Source organism: Rhipicephalus microplus, chromosome 3, assembly GCF_043290135.1.
Source record: "Rhipicephalus microplus isolate Deutch F79 chromosome 3, USDA_Rmic, whole genome shotgun sequence".
Taxonomy (NCBI): Eukaryota; Metazoa; Arthropoda; class Arachnida; order Ixodida; family Ixodidae; genus Rhipicephalus; species Rhipicephalus microplus.
Window position 1 is genome coordinate 53,504,493 of NC_134702.1, and position 23,839 is coordinate 53,528,331.

Below are 23,839 nucleotides of genomic sequence, written 5' to 3' on the forward strand. Positions count from 1 at the left end.
TCGCAAGGTCGAATCCCGGCTGCAGCGGCTGCATTTTCTATGGAGGCAGAAATGCTGTGGGCTCGTGTGCTCAGATTTGGGTGCACGTTAAAGAACCCCAGCTGGTCGAAATTTCCGGAGCCCTCCACTATGGCGTCTCTCATAATCATGTGGTGGATTTGGGACGTTAAACCTCACATATCAAATCATAATTTAAATGACGAGCCGTCGTTGCCGAGGCGAGCTTTAAAATAAGTGTGATTAGAAAAAAGAACTAGAAAGCTTTAGCCTGTGCCTCCTAGAAGGCATGGCTTTAGCCTGCGCAGCATTTCATATATCAAAAAGCATTGAACGAAGCAATAACGTTTTGTCAGTGACAGCAGATATAGTTGCAAAAATGCGGCGATACTGGAAGGGGAGTTCAGGTTTAGTTTGTTAAATTACATAGAGGTGGGAGGGCGGACATAACATCTGTCTTTTTTTCCGCTGAATTTAGACTCGCGCACAAAAACAGAAGGACACAAAAAGGAATGCAGGTAGGCAGACGACGAAGCACAACCTTGTGTCCTTCTTGTGCACCTGTTTTTTTGTGTGGAGTAGCCTATATCCAGATGAATTACCAACAAGCTTAAGAAATCCTCCTGAAGTTCTTTACCGGCATGTTCGCCGTGCTCACGCACGTGTTGTTTGCTAGCGTTGGTTGGAAGACATCTGGCATAGCGTCGGTTTGGGTGCTGCCATGGGCTTCGGCAGGTTTTTGTCTGGGAAGTGCAAGGCCGTATTGTACATCGAGGGAGGGAGGACCAACCAGAGCAGGTGTCCTTGTGCACACCCCTGCTTATCGACGCCCATGGGTACTGGCGATTAGAGCCGATTTTTGTGGCAAACGATCGGGTTCTAATAGAGCAAGGTATAGGCGATGTCACCGATGACGACGACAGGTAATAGTGTGGTAATAGTGTTTGTTTGACTGCTCGGATTGAAAGAGCTTGCACGATTTGTCTACCCAGAGTCGAGTAGCGGCGGAACGCAAATTTGATCCACAATAGCACTCGTTCAAATCGTAAACATTAATACGCAGCACCCCCCCCCCCCCCCAATTTCATGGCGTACCTCGGCTGGCTTCTCCGATACTTTGGATCATGAAAGCCAGTATGTTAATGACTCAATGATATTTGTCAATCAGCCAATGAGCGTGCATTCTCGAACTAAAAAAGACATTTCCGATACGAATAGCACAGTTGATTTCACGGTCACGCACGTTGTCATAGCTCTTGTGTAGCTAGCTATCCAAACGGTGTTCGTATATCACTTGCATGAGTGTTTGCAAGTTTGGTAAACAGGTGCTATAATTTATCTTATTTTTTATTTTGATGCTTTCAGAATTGAGAGTTTTATGAAGAATGATGCGCCCGTGATAATAAATCGAAACACGAACGTCAGGGTGTGGGAGATCGCCAAGTTCCTGGTGCTGGCGTCGAGATACGGCTACACCGTCATTCTCGTCGACATGCCGCTTCATTTCGTCTTGGATCCAAAGGTAAACATTATACTGATTCTTCCATGAATGCACACAAATGCACAATTCGACGCTGTGAACCACGCGACGTCAATGTTTCCGTGGGGTACATGTACAGTACCTAAACTGCGTTGTTTACTGCATCATTTCATTTTCGTGTGGGTGCATTGTCATTGAGAATGTCTAGTCTTGTTTCGTTCTGTGCTAGGCAAAATTTGTAGGCAGTCATACGCAGACCGTTACCATGATTCAGTTTTGCACACAAGCCTATTTGCCCCTGTTGGAACAATACAAATTTATCGACGCACTAAAAAGACACATGCATAGGTGAATCCGCTGGCACCTAGCGGGTGTTTAATATCCACAACGTATGACGTGCGTGCTAAACGTCAGGGACCACTTAAATAGAATTGATAAAAAGGAATGCCATTCCACGGTGGCACCCGGGAACTCGCCTTCGAAGAGAAGCAAAAGCTTTTACATAACGCCAGTGCATATAACTATTTCACGTCAGCATTTCCTTTTGCTATAATTTGTCCCTATTTCTTTAATTGTGACCTTATTCGTCGCTCTAGTATAAATCATGAATAACGACACCATTGGAAGCAAACGCCCCGCCGCGGTGGTCTAGTGGCTAAGGTACTCGGCAGCTGACCCGCAGGGCGCGGGTTCGAATCCCGGCTGCGGCGGCTGCATTTCCGATGGAGGCGGAAATGTTGTAGGCCCATGTGCTCAGATTTGGGCGCACGTTAAAGAACCCCAGGTGGTCTAAATTTCCGGAGCCCTCCACTACGGCGTCTCTCATAATCATATAGTGGTTTTGGGACGTTAAACCCCACATATCAATCAACTATTGAAAGCAAACAGAAACAAGTCTGCATCTCTCTGGCTAGTGCGCATGCGCATACGTTGCCCGTCTCGCCCTGCAACAGAGTGTAGGGGCAGCACTATATTTGTCAAGCAGCTTTGGGACAGTAGGTGCGAACTGGGGCATGCATATCCTCGGCTTGCACAGGTACTGACGGCAACGAACAACAAAGGCCTGGGCGAGTCCTACATCACCCAGCGGGTTAGGCAGTGGGAAGAGGTGCATCCGTTCGCCACGGGTTGGGCGCCGAGACCGAGAGACGCGGCGAAGCTGCTGCATCGCTACCGACAGCTCAGGGAGACGTTGCACGAGGCTGATCGTAAGTGAAAAAGAAAAAAAATGTGGAACTTAGTCGTTAGATCTTGATTGGAATGTTTTTATAGCAGCAGCACACCAATAATAGCTGAAACTTGTATTCATTCACCCTTGCTCAACCAGCATTACCTACTTTAGGCAACGTTACCTAGCTTACATAAGTCGTTAGTTAATCATTAGCCGAGAGTAAGCGCTAGCAGTCACTTAGACATTTGTAGCCAAGATTACATTTAGCCAGTATTAGCTTACGGCATCATCTTAGCCCATACTTTCAGTCATTTAGTCATCGTTTGCCGACATTAGGCAGTACTTGTGAACATCGGCCATCATTTAACCGTCATCTTATAGTCACTGCCAATTGAGGCGGGTAGTATGCATGTTAATGCAGTAGAAGTTGGATTCGTTCAAATATTAATGATCGCTAACGTCATAGCGATCAAGGCGCACACCATATCTTGTCGAAAAACTTTGGGGTGCTCGCACAAAAAATAAAGGAAGAAAAATAATTGTAAGTCAAGTGATAACTTCACCAGTGTGTATGAACGAGTGGTGTTCGAAACAGAAACGTTTTCTTCTTGTGTAACGAGCGTACGATGGTAAAAAAGATACAGCAGGAGGGGGGGGGGGATTCTAATATATATAAGGAGCTTTCCCAACAGTTAGAGATTGCAATTCAAATGTCAATGTGCGAGCTTGCTACATAGTTAGGCCAGTGCCTTGAAGGGAGGGAAACGTTCAAGCTAGTGTTTACGCGCACTACGTTTCTGGCACGTTTAGTTGTTTGTTTATGTAATTACTTGCTTTGTGGCTGCTCTTTTTGCTTTCTGTCTTTTTTTTTTTTTGATCAGCTGCTCTGGCACCAAAAGACATCGCCAGCAGCAACGTGTTCCCTTTCTGCCTGGCCAGGGTTTGTGTGTTCGGGAGAACCACAGCGGAAAGCAACTACTGCAGCAGCGAGAAGGTGCCCTCTTTTTGGGATGTTTGCAAATCCCTGTTTGTGTGATCATGATCGCACGTACGACAGCGCATGCGGCTGTACGACTTGAACAAGGCCTATGGTTGGTCCTTTCACTCCTAAACATTTTCTTGCTATGTTTGCTGTCTAGTTTTTTTCATTCATTAATTTGTTCCCGCGAGAACTAACTACCCCAAAAATCATGTATGCTATATGAAACCTTAAAATTGTGAAACTTTTTTGCATGCTCGAAAAATGAAAAAAAAATTAGCATAGGATGTACACTTTAGGAACTTCATGCAGTAGTCCGAAAATGTTTTTAATGCAAAAGTATCTTGCGTAGAGTAATTATTCACTACTCAAGCTTGTATAGCGTTATACTGTAGCGAAACGTCAGGGTTGTTCAAGTTAGGCGCATCGGACGACCAGGGAGACGAATAAGTGTGGGTGAAACTCCGCGGAGGCAATCGAAGAGACGTCAACACGATGATTTCGGGGAGCACTCATTGGGGGTTTATTTAGCTAACACGACTTCAATTCACAAAATGCACTGGGTCACAAAGACAAAACATAGAAAATGGTGGCATACCCCTCGGCCTGCATAGCTGGTCTCCAGTGGGGAGATCCGCTGTTGACCCCGACTCCGCTCTGTTTTCAAATTCAAACATCCTCTTTTTAACCCTTGGTCGAACAAAGAGTCTTCACGAAAACCAATCACATGTTGGGACTCGCAGCATCACAACCAATCACAGAAACACTTTCATAAAAGGCACTACATTTGTAAAAACCTCGTCCCCAAAATGAAACACGCAAAGGGAAAGGTCCTCCGCACGTGACACTCTCTCCCATGCCAGGCCGTGCTGCCCAACCTTACTCGTGCTGCCTCCTTCGGCCGACTACCGTCGGCGGCCGTTCCCACGCTCGGGCCCCGTCCGATCTTTCATTAACTGTTGCTTCCTAGCAGCGTCCTTAAGAGCGATGGGTACACCATTGGGCTTTGTGCGCTTACCAGGTGTACATGCGACAGTGAGATGCCCCGACATCCTAACAACAGCGCGGGAGAATATGGTCGTTTACCTGCCGCCACTATGTCTCGGTCAGGCTAAGTGGTCGCGTCCCCATGTCATTCTCAATGACACGCGTGCCTGCCAACAATGGCTTAGACTCAGACGGTGGCGCCGGACCTGCCTCTTGCTAGACGCTTTTCCGAGTAAGCATTCCCCTTCTAATCCCGAACGGGGGCGACCTTGACTGCTCCGTTTGTAAGCCGTAAAAGAACAAGATTCTCCGCGAAACCTTGCTCTCGCGACAATACTATGATAAAGAAAATGCAAATATAAGATATCTTGGCGATATTTTCAAAAACGTACAGGGCGGAAATTTGCAGTAATATTGTTGAGCTTTGAACATGTTATATTAACCCTTTGGCTTAGTATGTAAACCCAATTTGGTATTAAATCGAGGAACGATACTTTCAGAATCATTTTTGTGACAATCAGTGCTCAGATGACATTTTGCAAAATGTCGAAGGCTCCTATGCAACATACATATTTTTTTCTTCGAAATACTCTAGCAATTCACTCTTTTCGATGCGATAAGTCAGCATGATTTTTCTCGAATACATTTGAAATGGTCGCCAATATGGCTGGGCCTTTGGTGCGGGATGACCCTACTGGCAAGTCCACTGTTTGTTTGATCCCTCCACACATGATTGATATGTGGAGTTTACCGTCCCAAAACCACAATATGATTATGAGAGACGCCTTAGTGGAGGGCTCCACAAATTTCGACCTCCTGGGGTTCTTTAAGCAAGACAACTGTCTGAAGCATTTGAAAAGTTCTTGACGTCACGAAAATAAGTAAGTGCTATTGGATGACGCAAATTCTCTGTGAGAGAGAGAGCGATGTCTGCGCGCGCAGCTCGCATTTTTAAGAGCAGACCTTCTTCAGGCTCTTCGTTCAGCTGTTTCGCATGACCAGAAAAGTAAGCTGCGTGCAAAGCAATATCTCGGCTGGAACGCGTTGTCTTCGTCTTCTTTCTCATCTTAGAACTGACGATAGATAAAGACAGCCTGCTTTTAAAGGGCCTCTAAACCACCCAGAGGCCGAAATTCTGTTGTGGTTGGGAAGTTGTGCACGCTTTACAACGAACATGGAGCCGTGATAATTTTTTGAACCGCTGTCGTAATAGCGGAGTTAGACATGCTCGATTATCAAAATGCGGCAATTATTTCTTTCGCTCTTTCCTTCCTGACCCTCCTTTGGTATTTTCTTCCAATGCCACTTTGCCCTCTCACAGAGCACCCCACCCTATCTGGCGCGGCATATGTCATCACCGACGCGCTGCTCGGAAAACCGTCTTTTTCCGGTTGTCGCGACTCCGTCCCTCCATCGACTCCGGGCAACACGACGAACAACAAGCAGTGCGGACAACTGCTTGCAGTTTAACCCGAAGTCGTAGGCTCTTGCTCGACGAATCACAGCATATTTTCGCTACATGTCAGAGATTCAACTTCTCGACGTCACGCGGAGGTCCGAAATTCTTGAGGAAAATGAGGGATTGTTTCTTGAAATTCTGGCACGCTCAGAATCGTTGATCGCGACGGCATTCTGCACACGATGCACGTGTTTACTTGTAATGTTTGAAAAAATATCGGAGGCGATTTAGGGGCCTTTTGACGGCGTACACTTTGGAAGTGAGGACAGTTACAGTACACTTTTTTTTGTGCCATCTATTAATTTGGCGGACATTAAGACCTGTGGCCAACACATCCATTGAGGTTGACACGAATGTTGTGCGATGCAGGTTTTCTTTTTTTGGCACAAAGCAGACAGAGAGAGAGAGAGACGGGCTGAACAGAGACACAAAAGACCTTGCTAATTCAGACTTTGCTAATTAACAGTTTGATTATAATCTAAATTTGTCACAAGTGCAGCTGTGTTAGTCCGGCCCTGCACCTTTAGACCTAGCTGCCAAGTTTTACTCGCAAGTTTTAGCCGTGTAGACCTGACCACGAATCCCAATCAACCAACACACGCATGCAGGTTAAGAAAGCCTACGGGAGGCACGACACCGTTCGTGTATTCGGCTATGCCGCGACGTGTGGCTTCTTGTTCGCTATGGCGGAGCTCACCCAGGAGCAGGCGTCGCTCCTCAAGAAAGGCGACTCCGGCAGCTCTGCGGACAAAGTCGGCCACGAGGAGGTGGATGATTTGGCTGAGCGCATGTGCCTCAGCCTGAGCCCTTCCAATTGGGAGGACGTCTCCTGCATCGTCGATCTTGCAAAGTTCGCTGCCCCAGAAATAGGCGGCGGGGACGACGGGGAAGACGCCTTGCGCCTAGCTGCGGACAAGACTGATATCAAGAGTGAGTTTCCTTGAAATGAGTCGGACAAGTGATTGAATTGAATAGAATTGGTTTGCAGCTGAGTTACGAGGATGTTTAGCCAGCAGGGGCTGCACTCTGCAGTTCGAGATGAACGACTAGCCACCTCATACGCAGGGCAACTTCATAGCTGGCAAATAATAATAAATCAGACTGCGCATTTCAATGTAGTAAGCGCAAGTGATTACGGCTCAAACAACCCATATCAGAAAAAAAGATGTTTCTTTCAAGCGTAGCAACTAAGGTTAATAAAAACGAGCACGAATCTCTAACATGAGTATTTACAGACAAACATTTGGCGTGGATCATACCAAGGCAGCATAGATATATATGGACCATATTCTTTAGGTTAGATTTGATGTCTATGCATGTCATATGTTTCGTGGACTAGGGTAAAACAAAAGACATTGCTTATAAGCATGCTTGAGGGTTTGCAAGCCACAGTAATTTCACAGTAATAATAAGCCACAGTAATAAAATTCATCACCCAAACACTACAATTGGTTAACCAGAGGAAGTTGAAATATGCGGCCCGGTGTTCAGCAGTAGTTTCAACCCGACGCTGCACTGAAACCTTTTGCAATTATTGGTCACATATTCGTGCTTCATAATGAGGTTAGACACCCGTTTTGCTTGGGTTTACCTGAGTGTTTTTTTCATATGCCCCACTGTGTGCCTCGCATCATCACGGACATGGAGGACTATATTGAGCGGTTAACTAAGAACAATGTAAGTAATAGTACAGCCAATGGAGATCGCTTGTGACACCGTTGCCGGATAGTTTTTCATTTCTACTAGCCATATACAAATTTCGCCGTAAAAGTAAAAGCCGCAGTTTCGCCGCAAGGGCGAAGCAATGAACGTCATAGCGAAAATTAGGGGACTGTTAAGCTTCGCCATAAAGAGATGAACGCGATTGTGAAATCCAACCCCTGGTGCGCCCTTCAACCGCTGAGTGCATACTTTTGATCTAAAGCAAGAGTCGCATGGCCTCTAAGATATTAGCCTCGAGAACGAACACTGGCGTCGCTGTGGTCGTGGCGATGTGACGTCACGGCACGCACTCGCCTGCTCCGCCGGGGCTCTTCGCCTTTTTCAGCGCCCATTGTGTACGCGCTTTTTAGCGATACGTTGGTGATTACTCTTCAATTTCGTGACGCCGATATCTCAACATACCAGGTGCAAGGTTTCACAACTAGTGAAAGTTTTTAAAGCTGTCAGAAGTTTCTATAGTTAAGCTTAGGATAGGCAGACTACTGTCCGAACTTAAGATTGATTGTGAACACGACAATTCAAGAGAAGACGTTTGTTTCTATCACGTACACCACAAAATGGGTGCTAAAAAAATATGCTAAGTGGTAAATATGCCACTGCCAGGACTGTGGATGCACCCCAGACTTTTCGAGAACAAAGGTTCTTTTCCGCCATCGTGACCAGCTGACAAGGGAAATTTTCGAAACGTGCAGCACACTGCTCAATACGAAAGAACGCACAAAAAGAACACACACAGGATGAGCGCGAACTTTGTCACAGTTGTTATTTCACTGTGTTTGGAAAGCGTGCTCTTTTTTTCACAAATGGAGAGACTGCGGCAAGCGAAGTGACCTTTGTGCGTCAGGTAACTACAACGCAATCGTTCCGGTGAAAGCCCAAAGCGTACAATTCTGCTCCACCGCGAGATAAGCGCACTAACGCTTGGGCGTCTACCCCCCCCCTCCCCCTCGTGGCAAATTTCGCGTGGGAGATGAGCGCGCGTGCCCTTAGCGCCGTCTCCCCATCTCGCTGGTAAATGCTGGAACACGCTATTTCCCTCGAGACCGTCACGACCAGAAATGAGTGGTGTATATAAATAGCTCGCCGTTGGAACGTTTAAGAACGTGCATTTTGTAGCTGAGCGGTTAACGCCGCGCGCTGCGGAGCGAGAAACCCCTCGATCTATTCCTCGCGTTGGAAACAGTTTTCTGGATTATTTTAAAAGCGAATGCATTTCTTAGTCGGGCTATGTCAGGCGTCCCGCTGCGTCCGCATGCTGGCAGGTGTTCTCTTTGCTCTCACTTTCTCTCGCATAGCAACAAGCGCGGGTGCGCGTGCTTAACCTCGCCCCTTGTCACAGAACAAGCGCTAAAAAAGAGCGCGCCGCCAAATCCTTGCGACAACGGGCGGCAGAAACGCCGCGAGGTAAAAAGAAAAAGAAAGAAAGCAAACATCCAGGGCTCCCGGGCGCGCGCTCTCCCCGCAGAAGCACGGCTTCGCAGACGATCCTCCTCACCCCACATCGGCGGCCCAGCAAGGCCGCGATTTTTCTAGAACGAAGGAGGCGGGGTCAGACAGAGTGAATCATCCTCCGGAGAGGGCAGTCGAACCGTCTCATGCCTCTCCCCAGCCTTTGCTGCGCATCGCGCCGACGAAACGACAAGAAACATCTGGAATGTCGCGCGCAAGGTATTTAACCAAGCGGCCGAGACGAGAAATCAGGAGGAGACGGAAAGTTAGCGCCGGAGCGCGTAGGGATTCCGCCGTGGAGTCGGCGAAGGTTCTGCCCGTAGTGACAGAACAGGAGGAGACGGAAGTGAGCGCCAGAGTGCGTAGAGAGTCCGCCGTGTAGTCGGCGAAGTTTTTGGTCCGTAGGGACGGCTCGAGCTACAGGCAAGAGCGTGGGTTTACCGCTATCGAGCGAAGACGCGGGCAACAGCTGCGTGTGTGAAGCCGACGGATTTCCGGCGAAGAAGTTTGAAGCTTGGAGAGTGGCCATTGGAGGACGCGAGGTTTCCTGGAAGAGAAACTTCGAGAACTACGGAACGACAACAACGCTGGACTTTGAGTGAGTGATTCTCGGAAGAGTATCATTCAGACTTTTGTTCCAAGGACTTTGGACTGAATAGGTTTTCTATCTCTTTAGTCCTTAAGTGTCTTGGTTGTTCAATGCATGCGACTGCATTGTAGTGCGTATTGTTGTCTGTGTCAGTTGTTTTGAGTGTGGCTGATTGTACTGTGTAGTACGTTGTCTGATTGGTGACGTATTGTATGTAACTATTGTGGAGTGTGCATTTTTGTGTATTATTTTCGATCTGCCATTATTGAGAATATAATTTGTTTGTTTATCAACTCTCGGCTCTGACTTGTTTTTTGGGCCACAGCCGGCGTCCGCTGGCGCACCAATAAGGACCACTTCTAAATTGTCCACGCTTTCGTGGTGCGGTTCGGGGGGCCGATACTTCGGCTCTTGGAATTAGCCCGGCGATCGCCTCCCTAATAAACGGGACATGTGTGACAGTTAATCTGGCGTCCGCGACATAGGACCTTTTGGTGCACAGTGTGTCGAAAGTAGGGAGAAAGAGCCTCGAGTGTTGATAGTGCTATCGGAACGATTTTGTGTGTTGTTCAGTGTTCTCGTTGACGAGTGCAGTGGAGTGTTCCGATAGACTGAGTGAGGCAGATACTTTTTGCACGCGGCAAGGTTTTATTTGCGAGACACGATGGATCTCGAAAAGTTAGTTGCTCTTGGTGAGAAGACGGGTCTTTCTGGCGCCGAACTACGGAAGTGGGTCACCCAGAAGGAAAAAGAAGAAAAAAAGAGAGCTAAAGAAGAAAAAGCAGCTGAGTTGGAATGAGAGAGGTTGGCAGCTGAGAGAGCGAAGGAAGAAAGAGAGCAACAGTTGAAGTTGGAGCTGGAGAGAGAAAAGCTGGCGGCTGAGAGGGCAAGAGAAGAAAGAGAAGCGGAGATGGCTGAAAGGGAGCGGCAGCGGCAGCACGAGATGGAACTCGAGCGGCTGCGTTTGCAACAGCGAAGTGAAACTCCCGTCCAAGCTAGAGTTGAAAGCAGCGAACGGGAAGATAATGGTTTCCGCTTGAACCCAAGCAAGCTGCTTGTAGCGTTTGATGAAAGGAAGGACGACCTTGACGCGTACCTTCACCGATTTGAGACGATTGCGAAGAGCCAGAATTGGCCGGAACATCAATGGACAACTGCTTTAAGTACCTGCTTGAGTGGTGAAGCGCTCAGTGTGTACGGTAGGCTGACGCCGACCGATGCAGCCAACTATGCAAAGGTGAAAGCTGCTTTGTTGAAGCGATTTAGATTCACTGTGGAAGGATTCCGGGACAGATTTCGGACAGGAAAGCCAGCTGACGGTGAGACGGCTACGCAATATGCCGCCCGACTTTGCCATCATTTCGACAGGTGGATTGAACTTTCAGGGACAGCGCAGGAGTACGATGAGCTTAGAGAGCTCCTAATTAGAGAACAATTTCTTACTAGTTGCCACCCGAGCCTGTCGCTGTACTTGAAAGAGAGGAAGGCTGAGTCGCTTGAAGGAATGCTTGAATTGGCTGATCAATTCTTGGAAGCGCAAGGTTGAACTAATTTGGCCAAGGTCAAGAAGGATTGTCCCGATGAGTCGAAGAAATTGGCTCCCGAAGAAAAGAAGCGTGCACCAGAGAGCATTCCGCGATGTTTTCTGTGCAACCGAGTGGGTCATCGCGCGAAAAACTGTCGAACGATCTTTACGAGCCCTACGGCAGTAAAATGTTTCAAGTGTGGTCAGACTGGGCACAAAGCAGATGCATGTCAGAACGGAGTGAGTCATACTCACCAGGTATCCTGTGTGCAAGCAGCACCGAAATCTGATAATGATGCCGTCACTGATGGATTCGTAGAGTTGAAGAATGGGGAGAAAATTCCTATTGTGGGGGCTGTAATGTCAAAACAGCCAACCGGTGTTACGAAGGGAATGCCAACGCTTCCTGGAAAGATTGCAGGCAAGAAGATTACGGTTCTAAGAGACACCGGTAGCTCCACGGTTATCGTGAGGAGAAATTTGGTACGGGAAAGAGAGTTGACAGGCAGAACGAAACCGGTTTGCCTAATTGACCGTACGGTCCGGATGCTTCCCGAAGCAGAAATTGAGGTTGAAACCCCGTACTTCAGCGGGAAGGTTACTGCGTTACGCATGACGACCCCCCTGTATGACCTTGTCATCGGAAACATCGACGGGGCGCGAGGGCCAAGTGATCCAGAATGTTTGGGAGAAGACCCGAAGATAGAGCCCTTGCCAACACAGCGGCTGCGAGATACAGTGGAGGAGCATCCCGTGACGGATCTCACTAGAGCCCAAGGTGAAGCTGCGGCGCAAGAGACAGCGAAGGAGAAGACGATCGTGTCGAATAAGTTCACAGGCCGAGCAACTGGACGTACGTCGGCACGACCTCAACCGACTGACAGTGTAAAGGAGACGGAGTTGGCCAGCCGGGCAAAAAGTAGAGGCATGATCAAGCGGGTAAATAAACAGACAGGACCCGTCGAATGTAATGACGCGTTAACGGTGTCGGAAGAGACAACGATGGCTGAGACGACGCCTCAGATATCGTCGTTGGAAAGGGCTCGCCGAAAAAGAACGTGGAAGCACAAGAAGAGATCGAGCGAGCACCGCAGAAAGGGGCGCAAGCGCTGTTCGAAGTACTCAAGATAAGTGCTGAGGTCAAAGCAGAATGTGTTTGGCAGTGTTGAGTGCCATATGTTGTGTTAATGTTGTGGTATCCTGTGTCACAAGTGTCGAAGTGTTGTGCTGTGATGTGATGTATAGTATTGTACCTTTGTTGTAGTGAGAGAACTTTGTGCATTTGTATTATTGGGAATGTGTGGTGGAGTGTTGTACTCATGTGCTTGTGGTTGTGTTTTCACGCGTTGTTTAATTGAATTACAATGTACAATTGTATTAAGTGATTTATTGTGAATGTGAAGTGTCATGAGCGACTGATGGTGTTACAGTCTGTGAGAATGTGCGGTGATTGTTCGCGCTCGTTTGTGTGGTTTTGAATATTATGAGATAATATTCTTAAAGTGGGGGGCAGTGTCACAGAACGAGCGCTAAAAAAGAGCGCGCCGCCAAATCCTTGCGACAACGGGCGGCAGAAACGCCGCGAGGTAAAAAGAAAAAGAAAGAAAGCAAACATCCAGGGCTCCCGGGCGCGCGCTCTCCCCGCAGAAGCACGGCTTCGCAGACGATCCTCCTCACCCCACATCGGCGGCCCAGCAAGGCCGCGATTTTTCTAGAACGAAGGAGGCGGGGTCAGACCGAGTGAATCATCCTCCGTAGAGGGCAGTCGAACCGTCTCGTGCCTCTCCCCAGCCTTCGCTGCGCATCGCGCCGACGAAACGACAAGAAACATCTGGAATGTCGCGCGCAAGGTATTTAACCGAGCGGCCGAGACGAGAAATCAGGAGGAGACGGAAAGTTAGCGCCGGAGCGCGTAGGGATTCCGCCGTGGAGTCGGCGAAGGTTCTGCCCGTAGTGACAGAACAGGAGGAGACGGAAGTGAGCGCCAGAGTGCGTAGAGAGTCCGCCGTGTAGTCGGCGAAGTTTTTGGTCCGTAGGGACGGCTCGAGCTACAGGCAAGAGCGTGGGTTTACCGCTATCGAGCGAAGACGCGGGCAACAGCTGCGTGTGTGAAGCCGACGGATTTCCGGCGAAGAAGTTTGAAGCTTGGAGAGTGGCCATTTGAGGACGCGAGGTTTCCTGGAAGAGAAACTTCGAGAACTACGGAACGACAACAACGCTGGATTTTGAGTGAGTGATTCTCGGAAGAGTATCATTCAGACTTTTGTTCCAAGGACTTTGGACTGAATAGGTTTTCTATCTCTTTAGTCCTTAAGTGTCTTGGTTGTTCAATGCATGTGACTGCATTGTAGTGCGTATTGTTGTCTGTGTCAGTTGTTTTGAGTGTGGCTGATTGTACTGTGTAGTACGTTGTCTGATTGGTGACGTATTGTATGTAACTATTGTGGAGTGTGCATTTTTGTGTATTATTTTCGATCTGCCATTATTGAGAATATAATTTGTTTGTTTATCAACTCTCGGCTCTGACTTGTTCTTTGGGCCACAGCCGCCGTCCGCTGGCGCACCAATAAGGACCACTTCTAAATTGTCCACGCTTTCGTGGTGCGGTTCGGGGGGCCGATACTTCGGCTCTTGGAATTAGCCCGGCGATCGCCTCCCTAATAAACGGGACATGTGTGACACCCCTACCGACCGAAGCAGGTGGTGCGGGGAGAGTAGCGGAGAGTGAGTGGAGAGGAGGAGCGCTTTCTGGCGTGTGAGGGCACTCGCATCACGGGTGCTTGGCGGAGCTACAGATCTCTCTAGTATACAGTGTAGCGTAGCTCCCGCGTGTGCGGAGGCAGTGTATGAGAGAATAGGTGCAGTGCTTCGCCGCTGCTTCTATTGCCGTTTGCTTTCTCTCCTCCCCACGCCACACTCTCCCACCCGCTCGCTCGTACGTATATGTAAAAGGAGTAAAGCGCGCGCCTCACTCCACACCGTTTGCTGGCTGATGAATGTGTAGATAAATAGTTACGATACAAATCCTCGTCTCGTGATTGATTTACGCGATTAAAGTTACTACGTCGTGTACTCTCTGCACAAGAAATGCATTCGGATTTCCTCACGATTCTCTTCGGAAAGGTCGCGGCAATTTTTTTTCTTTGAAGTGTTTAGAAATATATGGATACATATACCTATTTGGGACTTGACGGCGACAACAAAAAACAGCTGAGAGTGTCCATATATTTGCTCTCACAATAATAAGTAACTTGAGAATACGAGGTCGGAATGCATGTTCCCCATTATGATATACATATCTGGGAGTGTTGTAGAGATTTAGTAAAGCCTCTTGCCAATTTTAGTATGCCTTTTTGCATGACACCGATGTACTGCGGCGAAAGTGACTCAAGAAGCCGTCTGCATGTAATAAACAAGGCCAGATGATTTCAAAACAACTTTCCTTGGTTAATAAAGCCCATAGTCTTTCTTGAGATACCTAAAGGCAAAATTTTTGGTCTGTCTGTCTGTCACACGATTTAGCCTCTCTGCCAAAGTTTAAGCACTTGCTGAACACACAGCCATCTTGCATTCATACTTGTGAACATTGTCGACGAAAAAGCAAATATTACGCATATCTGAAGCACAACAATATGCAAGTATAAGTATAAATTACGTAAGTAATATAGTATTACTTAAGTATAGATACATATTTCTAAAGTTCCTAGTTAGACACATTAATAATGAGAACCAACGAAGACGGTCATTGTAAAAGACAGTCATTGCCTATAACTTCTCATTAATACTGTGTCTAACAAAGAAAAACAAACCCTTAAAAATACACTTCTTTCATAAAACACTAGTGAAACTCTTTACGACGCGCTGAAAATACGACGCCATACACAAAAAAAGACGGCTGGCATCGTCTTTTGAAGATATTTGCAGGGAAGGATGCATGCCAAAGAAACAAGCAGGATTTCGAACAGGCTACTCAACAATCGACCACAATCTTACTATCAATCAGGAAAAGAGAAATGCTCAGAATATAACCAACCACTATATATAGCCTTCATAGATTACGAGAAGGCGTTTGATTCAGTAGAAATATCAGCCGTCATGCAGACACTGCGGAATCAGGGCGTCGATGAAGTATATATAAACATCCTGGAAGAAATCTACAGGGGATAAACTGCTACCATAGTGCTTCATAAAGAAAGCAACAGAATACCAATCAAGAAGGATGTAAGGCAGGGAGACACAATCACCCCAATGCTATTTACTGTGTGCTTACAGGAGGTTTTCAGAAGCCTAGAATGGGAACAGTTAGGGATAAGAGTTAATGGAGGGTACCTTATGTCTTCACCGATGGCATTGCATTGCTGAGTAACTCAGGGGACGAATTGCAACTCATGATTACGAAGTTAGACAAGGAGAGCAGAAAGGTGGGTCTTATAATGAATCTGCAGAAAACGAAAGTAATGTACAACAACCTCGGAAAAGAGCAGCGAGCAGCGCTTCGAGATAGGTAATAGTGCACTTCAAGTTGTAAAAAACTATGTCTACTTGGGGCAGGTAATAACCGCGGAGCCGAACGACGAGATTGAAGTAACTAGAAGAATAAGAATGGGGTGGAGCACATTTGGCAAGCAAACTCAAATTATGACAGGTAGATTGCCACTATCCCTCAAGAGGAAGGTATATGACAGCTGCATCTTGCCGGTACTTAGCTACAGAGCAGAAACCTGGAGACTTACAAAGAGGGTTAAGCTTAAATTGAGGACAACACAGCGAGCGATGGAAAGAAAAATGGTAGGTGTAACCTTAAAAGACAAGAAGAGAGCAGATTGGATTAGGGAACAAACACAGTGGTTAAGGATATCATAGCTGAAATCAAGAAGAAGAAATGGACATGGGCCGGGCATGTAGCGCGTAGACAGGATAACCGCTGGTCTTTAAGGGTAACTAACTGGATTCCCAGAGAAGAAAAGCGGGTCAGGGGGAGACAGAAGGTTAGGTGGGCAGAATAGATTAAGAAGCTTGCGGGTATAAATTGGCAGCAGCAAGCACAGGACCGGGTTAACTGGTGGAACATGGGAGAGGCCTTTGTTCTGCAGTGGACATAGTCAGGCTGATGATGATGATGCATGCAGATGCGCGGCATTTTTTTTTTGTTTTTTCGCGTTAAGGTTAGGAAGATTCATTGCCGTGTTGATACAAACTCGGGCGATTTTTCGAAATTCTATTGCCTGATGGGAAAATTGGATTAATTGGCAGGGATTTGTATATAACAGGCATATATATACAGCGAAGCATCTATGATTCCTGCACTTGTGTTGCTGTGGCAGCGATGGCATAACTCGCAATAATGATGGCACCGACGAGTGTACAGACATGCAAGTGCACACAAATAGCTCCTCAAAGCAGGGCCAGTCACGTGTCTATTTTTACGTGCCGTTATTCCGATTACTGCCGCCCGCTCTACAGTATGCTTGTCGGCCATCAGCCGTTTCTGATATGGAAGTCCGACCTTTTATCGAGGCCGCTTGTCATTGCACTTGCCACATTTCACTGTTACCTTTCGTTGTTGCGTTTCATTGTTTCATGCACGACCACCGTTGATGCCTGCAGCAACTAAAGTGCTGCGCTGCCTTATACGTGGGTGAATGTCGAGTCGAATTTTTGGCATGTGGGAAGGGAAGAGTTAAGGGAGCTTTGCGAAATGCGAGAATTAGAAAATATCAGACGCGCACACGCCAGGCTTCGCTTGCTTGCATGATCCCGACTGTGGAAGACCTCTTATTTCAATTGAGTGATTCCTACGCCAGATGTAATTGTGACTAGGTATTCTTCAGTCCTCTGCACTGTACTAGCGATAGTGACTAACTGTAGCTGAGAAAACTATTCATTATGTAGGTCATGTACTTCACTTTTTCTAACATATCCATATAGTTATCCTGAATAGTACTTTCACTGTTATTAGTGTTAATATCCTTGTGTGTGTGCGTGCGCGCATCCTTTGTTGCTGCCTGCTAGGCGGGGTCTAGTACCACGTCAAGCCTTGATGCCTTTTTGTCCACGATACTCCATGTCGGCCGCGTGTTGAAATGGTCGTTGCATAAACTTGCTTGATTTGACAAACGGATTACATTTGATGGTGCGATCAAAGGTGCAACAAGGACGTCTCATCTTGCTTGTGGCTATTGGAGCTTTCCTCTGTTGCCCATGTTGTAATTGCTTCCTTAATTTCGTAGTTTAGCGTTTGTCACACAGGTCCCGTTAATTAGGGAGGCGATCGCTGGGCTAATTCCAAGGGCCGAGGTATCGGCCCCCCGAACCGCACCACGAAAGCGTGGACAATTTAGAAGTGGTCCTATTTGGCGCGCCAGCGGACGCCGGCTGTGGCCCAAGGAACAAGTCAGAGCCGAGAGTTGATAAACAAACGAAATTATATTCTCAATAATTGCAGATCGAAACAACACACAAGTATGCATTCTCCACGATAGTTGAGTACAATATATCACCAAACAAACAACGTACTACACAGTACAATCAGACACACTCGAAACAACGGACACAGACAACAATACGCACTACAATGCAGTCGCATGCATTGAACAACCAAGAAGCTTAAAGACCAAAGAGATAGAAAACCTATTCAGTCCAAAGTTCTTGTAACAAAAGTCTGGAGGATACTCTTCCGAGAATCACTCACTCAAAGTCCAGCGTTGTTGTCGTTCCGCTGCCCCTGAAGTTTCTCTTCCAGGAAACCTCGCCGAAGTTTCTCTTCCAGGAAACCTCGCTTCTTCAATTGGCCTCTCTCCAAGCTTCAATCTTCTTCGCCGGAAACCCGTCGGCTTCACACACGCAGCTGTTGCCACGCGTCTTCGCTCGATAGCGGTAAACACACACTCTTGCCTGTAGCTTGAGTCGTCACCCCTCAGGTTGAAATCATCTTCGTCGCCTGCTTTGTCTCTACGGACAAAACCTTCGCCGACTACACGGCGGAATCCCTACGCGCTCTGGGGCTAACTTCCGTCTTCTCCTGATCTCTCATCTCCGCTGCTCAGTTAAATACCTTCCGCGCGACATTCCAGAAAGTTCTCATCATTTCGTCGGCGCGATGCGCAGCGGAGGCTGGGGGAAGGCGCGAGACTGTACGAGGGCCGTCCTTGACAGATGACACAACCCGTCATAACACGCCCCTTTCCTTCTAGAAATTTCGAGTGCTTGCTCGGCCGCCAATGTGGGGTGAGGAGGTTCATCGGCGAAGCCACGCTTCCGAAAGGAGAGTCACGCGCCCGGGGAGCCTTGGATGTTTGTTTTCTCTTTTTTGTTCTTTTGTCGTTGACCTCGCGGCGCCACTCTGGCGCTTCATCGCGAGACTTTGACGGCGCGCCCTTTTTGAGCGCTCGTTCTGTGACAGCGTTTGTCTACAATTATTGGCCATTACATTAGTTCCCGCATCACCCCTTGTACAGTGCTTGCTTCTAGAATCCCAGCACAGTATATCTGTGTTTTGAAGCACCCTAAAATGTTATCCTCGTTCAGGCGATAACCGAGTGTCGTTGGCGCCATTTTTTTAAGGCACGCATCCATCAAGGATCACCATCATGCCTCTTCGCTCAGTGGCGGGCACCGACTACAGCTTCGCCCGAGCCGTCGGCGCCCCGTGGACTTTGCTGGCGACAAAGCTGCGCTCCTGGACTTCGCCAACAGCGGAAGAAGCCGCGAAGAAAGACGGAAAAGTTGAGGTCTACGCAGCCACCGAATCCGGTCGTGAGGCCTGCTGCCTCCTGGTGGATGAAGAGACTTGCGAACTGGACGTGGTCTTCACGGGCTACTACCAGCCATACACGACTCCGTAAGCTCCAGGCTCTTCTCATTCTTGCCATCGGCAATGCGACGAGTTGTACGGTACTTGCGGGGTTGCTAACTTCAAATAGCACATGCAGATCTCATTTTCCAACCAGATCATCAGGAGTGCATCGTGGAAATGGTCTTGTTCAGTTCGGAAAAGAAAGAGATTGTTGTTTATTCTGTTCATGCATGTGGAGTCGCGCTTTTAACGAAAGCTGCAGGCTAAACTAGCAGTTGTTCAGTTTACGAATACAGCCGAGGAGCCAAGCTTCTTCGAAATGGGACGCAAACGACTGTGCTCTTGGATCTGGCTGCTGGCTTTCATACGAAGGCGGTAGGGTTGGGAAAGAGTCGAATGGCGGCAGTTACAAACTAGGACGTATCCGAGTCCTGCACTCTCGCAGATTATATATCCTGATATTTACAAAACAGACAGATGCAAGTGTTGCGACTCCAGAGCGACTCTGGAGAATATCTTATGAGAATGTAGAGAGATTAGTGCCCATAACGAGTATGCGGCCTCTGGTGACAGCCTTCGCGCGTGCGCTGGGAAGCCGCAATGCTCAGCCCCGTTCTCGAAGACCAAATGTGGACCGTCCATCGGGCCGAGAAAGCCGCCAGGATCCAAGGACTCCTGGTCGCAACCTAGGCGGGGCCATTCGCCCACCCCATCTACTCGCTGGACTCTGAATAAAGTTCTTTCCTCCTCCCCTTCCCCCTCTGCCTGGCCATGCCCAGGCAATAAAAACATTACTTGTGTTACATGGTTACACGTTCTACTGGGAAACCCATCCCATTAGCGTTAAGAACACACGGTGAATGTATGTTTTTGTTTTCACCATGCAGGCTGAGTCGGAACAGCTGGTCCACGACTCGAAATTTTGTTGGAGGTAGACCGTGGGGGCGCAGAAGCTACGATCGCTACTGACTACTGAACGTGGCGCAGAAGAGAGCGCCAAAGCAAGGTCATCCCTCAGTCACTTCTTTAACAACGTTCAAGCCTGACCGAGCAGTGTTCCCGGTGTTGCTGAAAGTGCGCCACTGCGGAGTCTTCCATTTACTGCTTGAACATTATTTTTTGTACCCCCGCTGCTGGCACAGCCAGTGAATCGCTGTTTTTGCTTCAGCCGTGTGCCAAATAAAAAATCATAATTTTTTTAAATATAGCTCGCAGTGATTTATGCGTACCATCGTGTGCGGGGGCGTACATGACAGAACATCTTCGAAGAAACTTCATTTTGACGTCGACAGCGGTCCGCAGAGATTGCTATGTCAAGCGCTCTTAGCCTGCACTACTGTACTTATACCAAAATTTGTTTCACTTGTGTTATGTTCTTTTCATGGCAGCGCGTTAACGGTGGCGCTAAAATGATGTCGCTGTTTGATTAGCTTGTGAGCAAATATCTGTAAAAGTGTCCTTTTTTTTAAAGCATATAAATAATAACTTGTGTCGATTGAATTGGCTGCACACATTTGCTGCTCACTTACAACCGTTAGCTACGACTAAAAACGAAATAAATTGATATTGTATTGTTTAGGATTGATTGAAATAACTTCATTGCATAATGCTTGGGAGCCTCACTCATTCTATTTCACCGTGTTTATAAATAAAGCATGTCGTTGAGAACAGGCGTTACTGGCGCGATGCCAGCAGACAGATGGGTATATACATGCAAGAATTTGAAAGCAAATTTGCACAAGCAAAAAGTCAAAGCACTTAATTGGCTTGATGAAGGAAGCATCTTATTAATGAACAATTTTCTATTTATGCTGACTGCATATCCCCACTAAACACAGTTGCGTTGTCTACGATATGCATACTTCTTATGGAATGTAACATCATATAACGCGTGTGTCACGCTTTCGTCGAGTTACGAATAGCGAGAAGTGTGGTCGCCATTGGACTTGCTGTATATGCTACCTAGAGAACATACGCAGTAACTCTAGTCGCCATATGTGCATACACACACAATGTCCACCGTTAATCAGCGCTGAGCGATAAAATCTGATTATTTATCAGGCCAAACCAATCCGATGCACCTAACAGCGCATCTACTATTCATTTGGAAAACGAACAACGAACTGGGCCCCACCGCGGTGGTCTAGTGGCTAAGGGTTTTTTTTTCGTGCTTTTTATTGATACGAATACAAGAATGTGGCATGTGTTTAGTATACAAAAGGAGGTGTTAAAGGTACTTGGCTGCTGACCCGCAGGTCGCAGGATCGAATCCCGGCTGTGGCGACTGCATTTCTGATGGAGGCGAAAATGCTGCTGGCCCGTGTGTTCAGATTTGAATGCACGTTGAACGATGCCGGGAGGTCGAAATTTTCAGAGCCCTCCTCTACGGCGTCTATCATAATCATAAGGGTTGTTTGGGGACGTTAAGCCCCACATATCAATCGAAAGCGCCCTCAGTGAGGACACTGTTTCCCTCGCATCAGGGGAGGAGGATAAGCGAGCGTTGATAAGCGGCCATGTGGCAGGAAAGCGCTTCCACGAAACGAAGTTTCTAGATCAACGGTTCATAACGGCGAGGGAAAGTGTCGTCGTTGAGGACGTTATGGTAGATGTGCTGCTTGGTACGTCGATTTCAGTTTCGCCTCCTGAATTAGTCAGATTTTAACGCTCCGCGCTGATTGGCCACATTTCAGAAATTTCAAAATGGCCATGGACTAATCGCAAAAAGAACGAAACCACGTACCATTTGACTCGACCGCCTTTTTCTACCGGTTAAGACGCTAATTGTGGTGTGAAGGAGACGACGAGTTCGTTGTGGTTGTTGTGGTGCACGAGATCTGCGTTCCTGTCAGATCGGTGCTATTCTGACTGGCAATCGTCACTGCGTTAACAATAAATCGTCTTACGAGAATCGTTATAGTTTTACGTCTTACGTCTTACGCCCTCCGCCCATAGGCGTATCAGCCAGGATAGCAAGGGGGGCGCGAGCCCCCCACTGAGAAAAATTGGGAGGCTCAGCCCCCCCCCCCCTTTCGATGGTCTTCACTGCCGGTTGCACACTGGGGAAACCAACGCGGAAACTAACCACACTAATCACTCACACATATTGTTATGAGCGAATGAAAATGTTGCCAGAAAATATTATAGTGAAATTCAACCAACTTTTCTGTTGTGACGATTTTTCCTGGAGGCTCTTTGCGGTGCAAGGTTTCAAGCTCTGCGCGCTGTAGTGAATCACACACGGGCGAACCTTAACGCGATTGTTTTGTTTTTTTCTTTATGAATACACCAACCACTCGGTACGCGTACACTGTGGCAGGCTGTGCAGAAACCAGGCGCGTCGTCTTGTCAAAATACAACTTCTCATTGGAATCGCATTTGCATGCCTAACTCATTCCTTCATGTCTCCGCCACCTCCTTCTCAGTTCAAGCTAGATTGATAATACCACCACCTGGGCGATGCGCCTGGGCGTACGGAAAGGTGGGCGGTGGCGCCTGCCACCATCGGGATTTTGGATAACATTTTACTACCTAGTAGCAATATGCAACTCAGCTTTACTAGCACATTCAGGTCCGGCATATCCAGCCAACTTGACACTCTGGTCATGTCACTGCAGTTAAAGAGAAGAATAAAAGACTGTCCGTGCTAGGAGCCCCCCCCCCCCCTTTTCGCTTTTGCATTACGGGTGCATCCCCCTACAAAAAGTTATGCGAGAGAGAGAGAGAGAATTAACTTTAATAAAGGTCCTGAAGGGGCCTGGGCACCCCTTACGGGGGCTAGCCCGGTGGCTCCGCCCATGTGGGGACTGGGAGTCGGAGCTCGCCAGCCACCTTTTGGGCCTTCTGGACGGCCTGGTGTTGAAGGGCCCTGTCGGGGCTCCTGAGGTGGTTGAAACAGTCGTCCTCGGTGGCAGGGGACCCGAAGCTAGCGTTTAGCACGGGACACTGCCACAGCATGTGACTTAAATCGCACCTTGAATTTTGGCATTTGGGGCATTCTGGCCTTATATCTGGTAGGTATTTGCTGCAGATATAGGGGCTGGGGTAACTTAGCGTTTGCAGCAGTCGAAGCGTTAATTGTTGTGCTTTATTTAGTGCTGAGTGAGGTGAGGGGAATTCCTTTCTAAATAACTTATAGTGCGAGCAAATTTCATGATATGATAGGAGCGGCTCCCGGTGCGTGTTGGTGTCCCCGGCCAGTAAGCCGGACCGCGACCCCCCGCGGCACGTAAGATCACGCGCGAGGTTATGGGCCAGCTCATTACCGTTGGGGACCCCTGGTTGAACGTTGATCCCTTCATGACCAGGGAACCAGTGGATATGCTTGTCTACAGTTATCTGAACAGATGCTAGAACTCTTAATGCCACCTGGCAAAGTGTACCGCGGCGGTGTGCCAGTGCAGCGGGTTTAGAGTCGGTAAATATTGTGTCGCGCTGAGGGAGTGCTAGAGCAAGGGCAATGGCCACTTGTTCAGCCTCGCAGGCTTTCTGAGTTTTCACGGTAAGAGCATTAAGAGCTTTTCCGTCTGGGGCGACCGCCACAGCTGCAAAGTAGGGTTTGTCCACGTATTTAGCGGCGTCTACGAAAACCACGTCTGTCGCGTGTAGGTTGGCCGCTTTTAGTAAGGATTGAGCTCGTGCCCTTCTTCGAGCCTGATTGTGCACCGGGTGCATGTTCCTGGGGAA

At 47.9% G+C, this 23,839-nt stretch overlaps 1 protein-coding gene across 4 annotated transcripts in view; it reads left to right on the forward strand.

Annotated features, from left to right (window-relative positions):
* Positions 1-20,318, forward strand: part of LOC142803735 (2',3'-cyclic-nucleotide 3'-phosphodiesterase-like) — an 89,153-nt gene extending 68,835 nt beyond the window's left edge. For 3 of the 4 annotated variants that reach the window (XM_075889578.1, XM_075889576.1, XM_075889575.1), the window contains 5 exons: positions 2,514-2,685; positions 3,530-3,642; positions 6,682-7,003; positions 18,922-19,198; positions 20,041-20,318. In XM_075889578.1, the coding sequence (XP_075745693.1) occupies positions 2,514-2,685; positions 3,530-3,642; positions 6,682-7,003; positions 18,922-19,198; positions 20,041-20,122 (966 nt within the window). In that variant the 3' untranslated portion in view covers positions 20,123-20,318. Of the gene's footprint in view, positions 1-1,362; positions 1,520-2,513; positions 2,686-3,529; positions 3,643-6,681; positions 7,004-18,921; positions 19,199-20,040 lie in introns of all 4 variants that reach the window. The other variant, XM_075889577.1, reaches the window with a different exon arrangement.
* Positions 20,319-23,839: the final 3,521 nt, after the last annotated feature.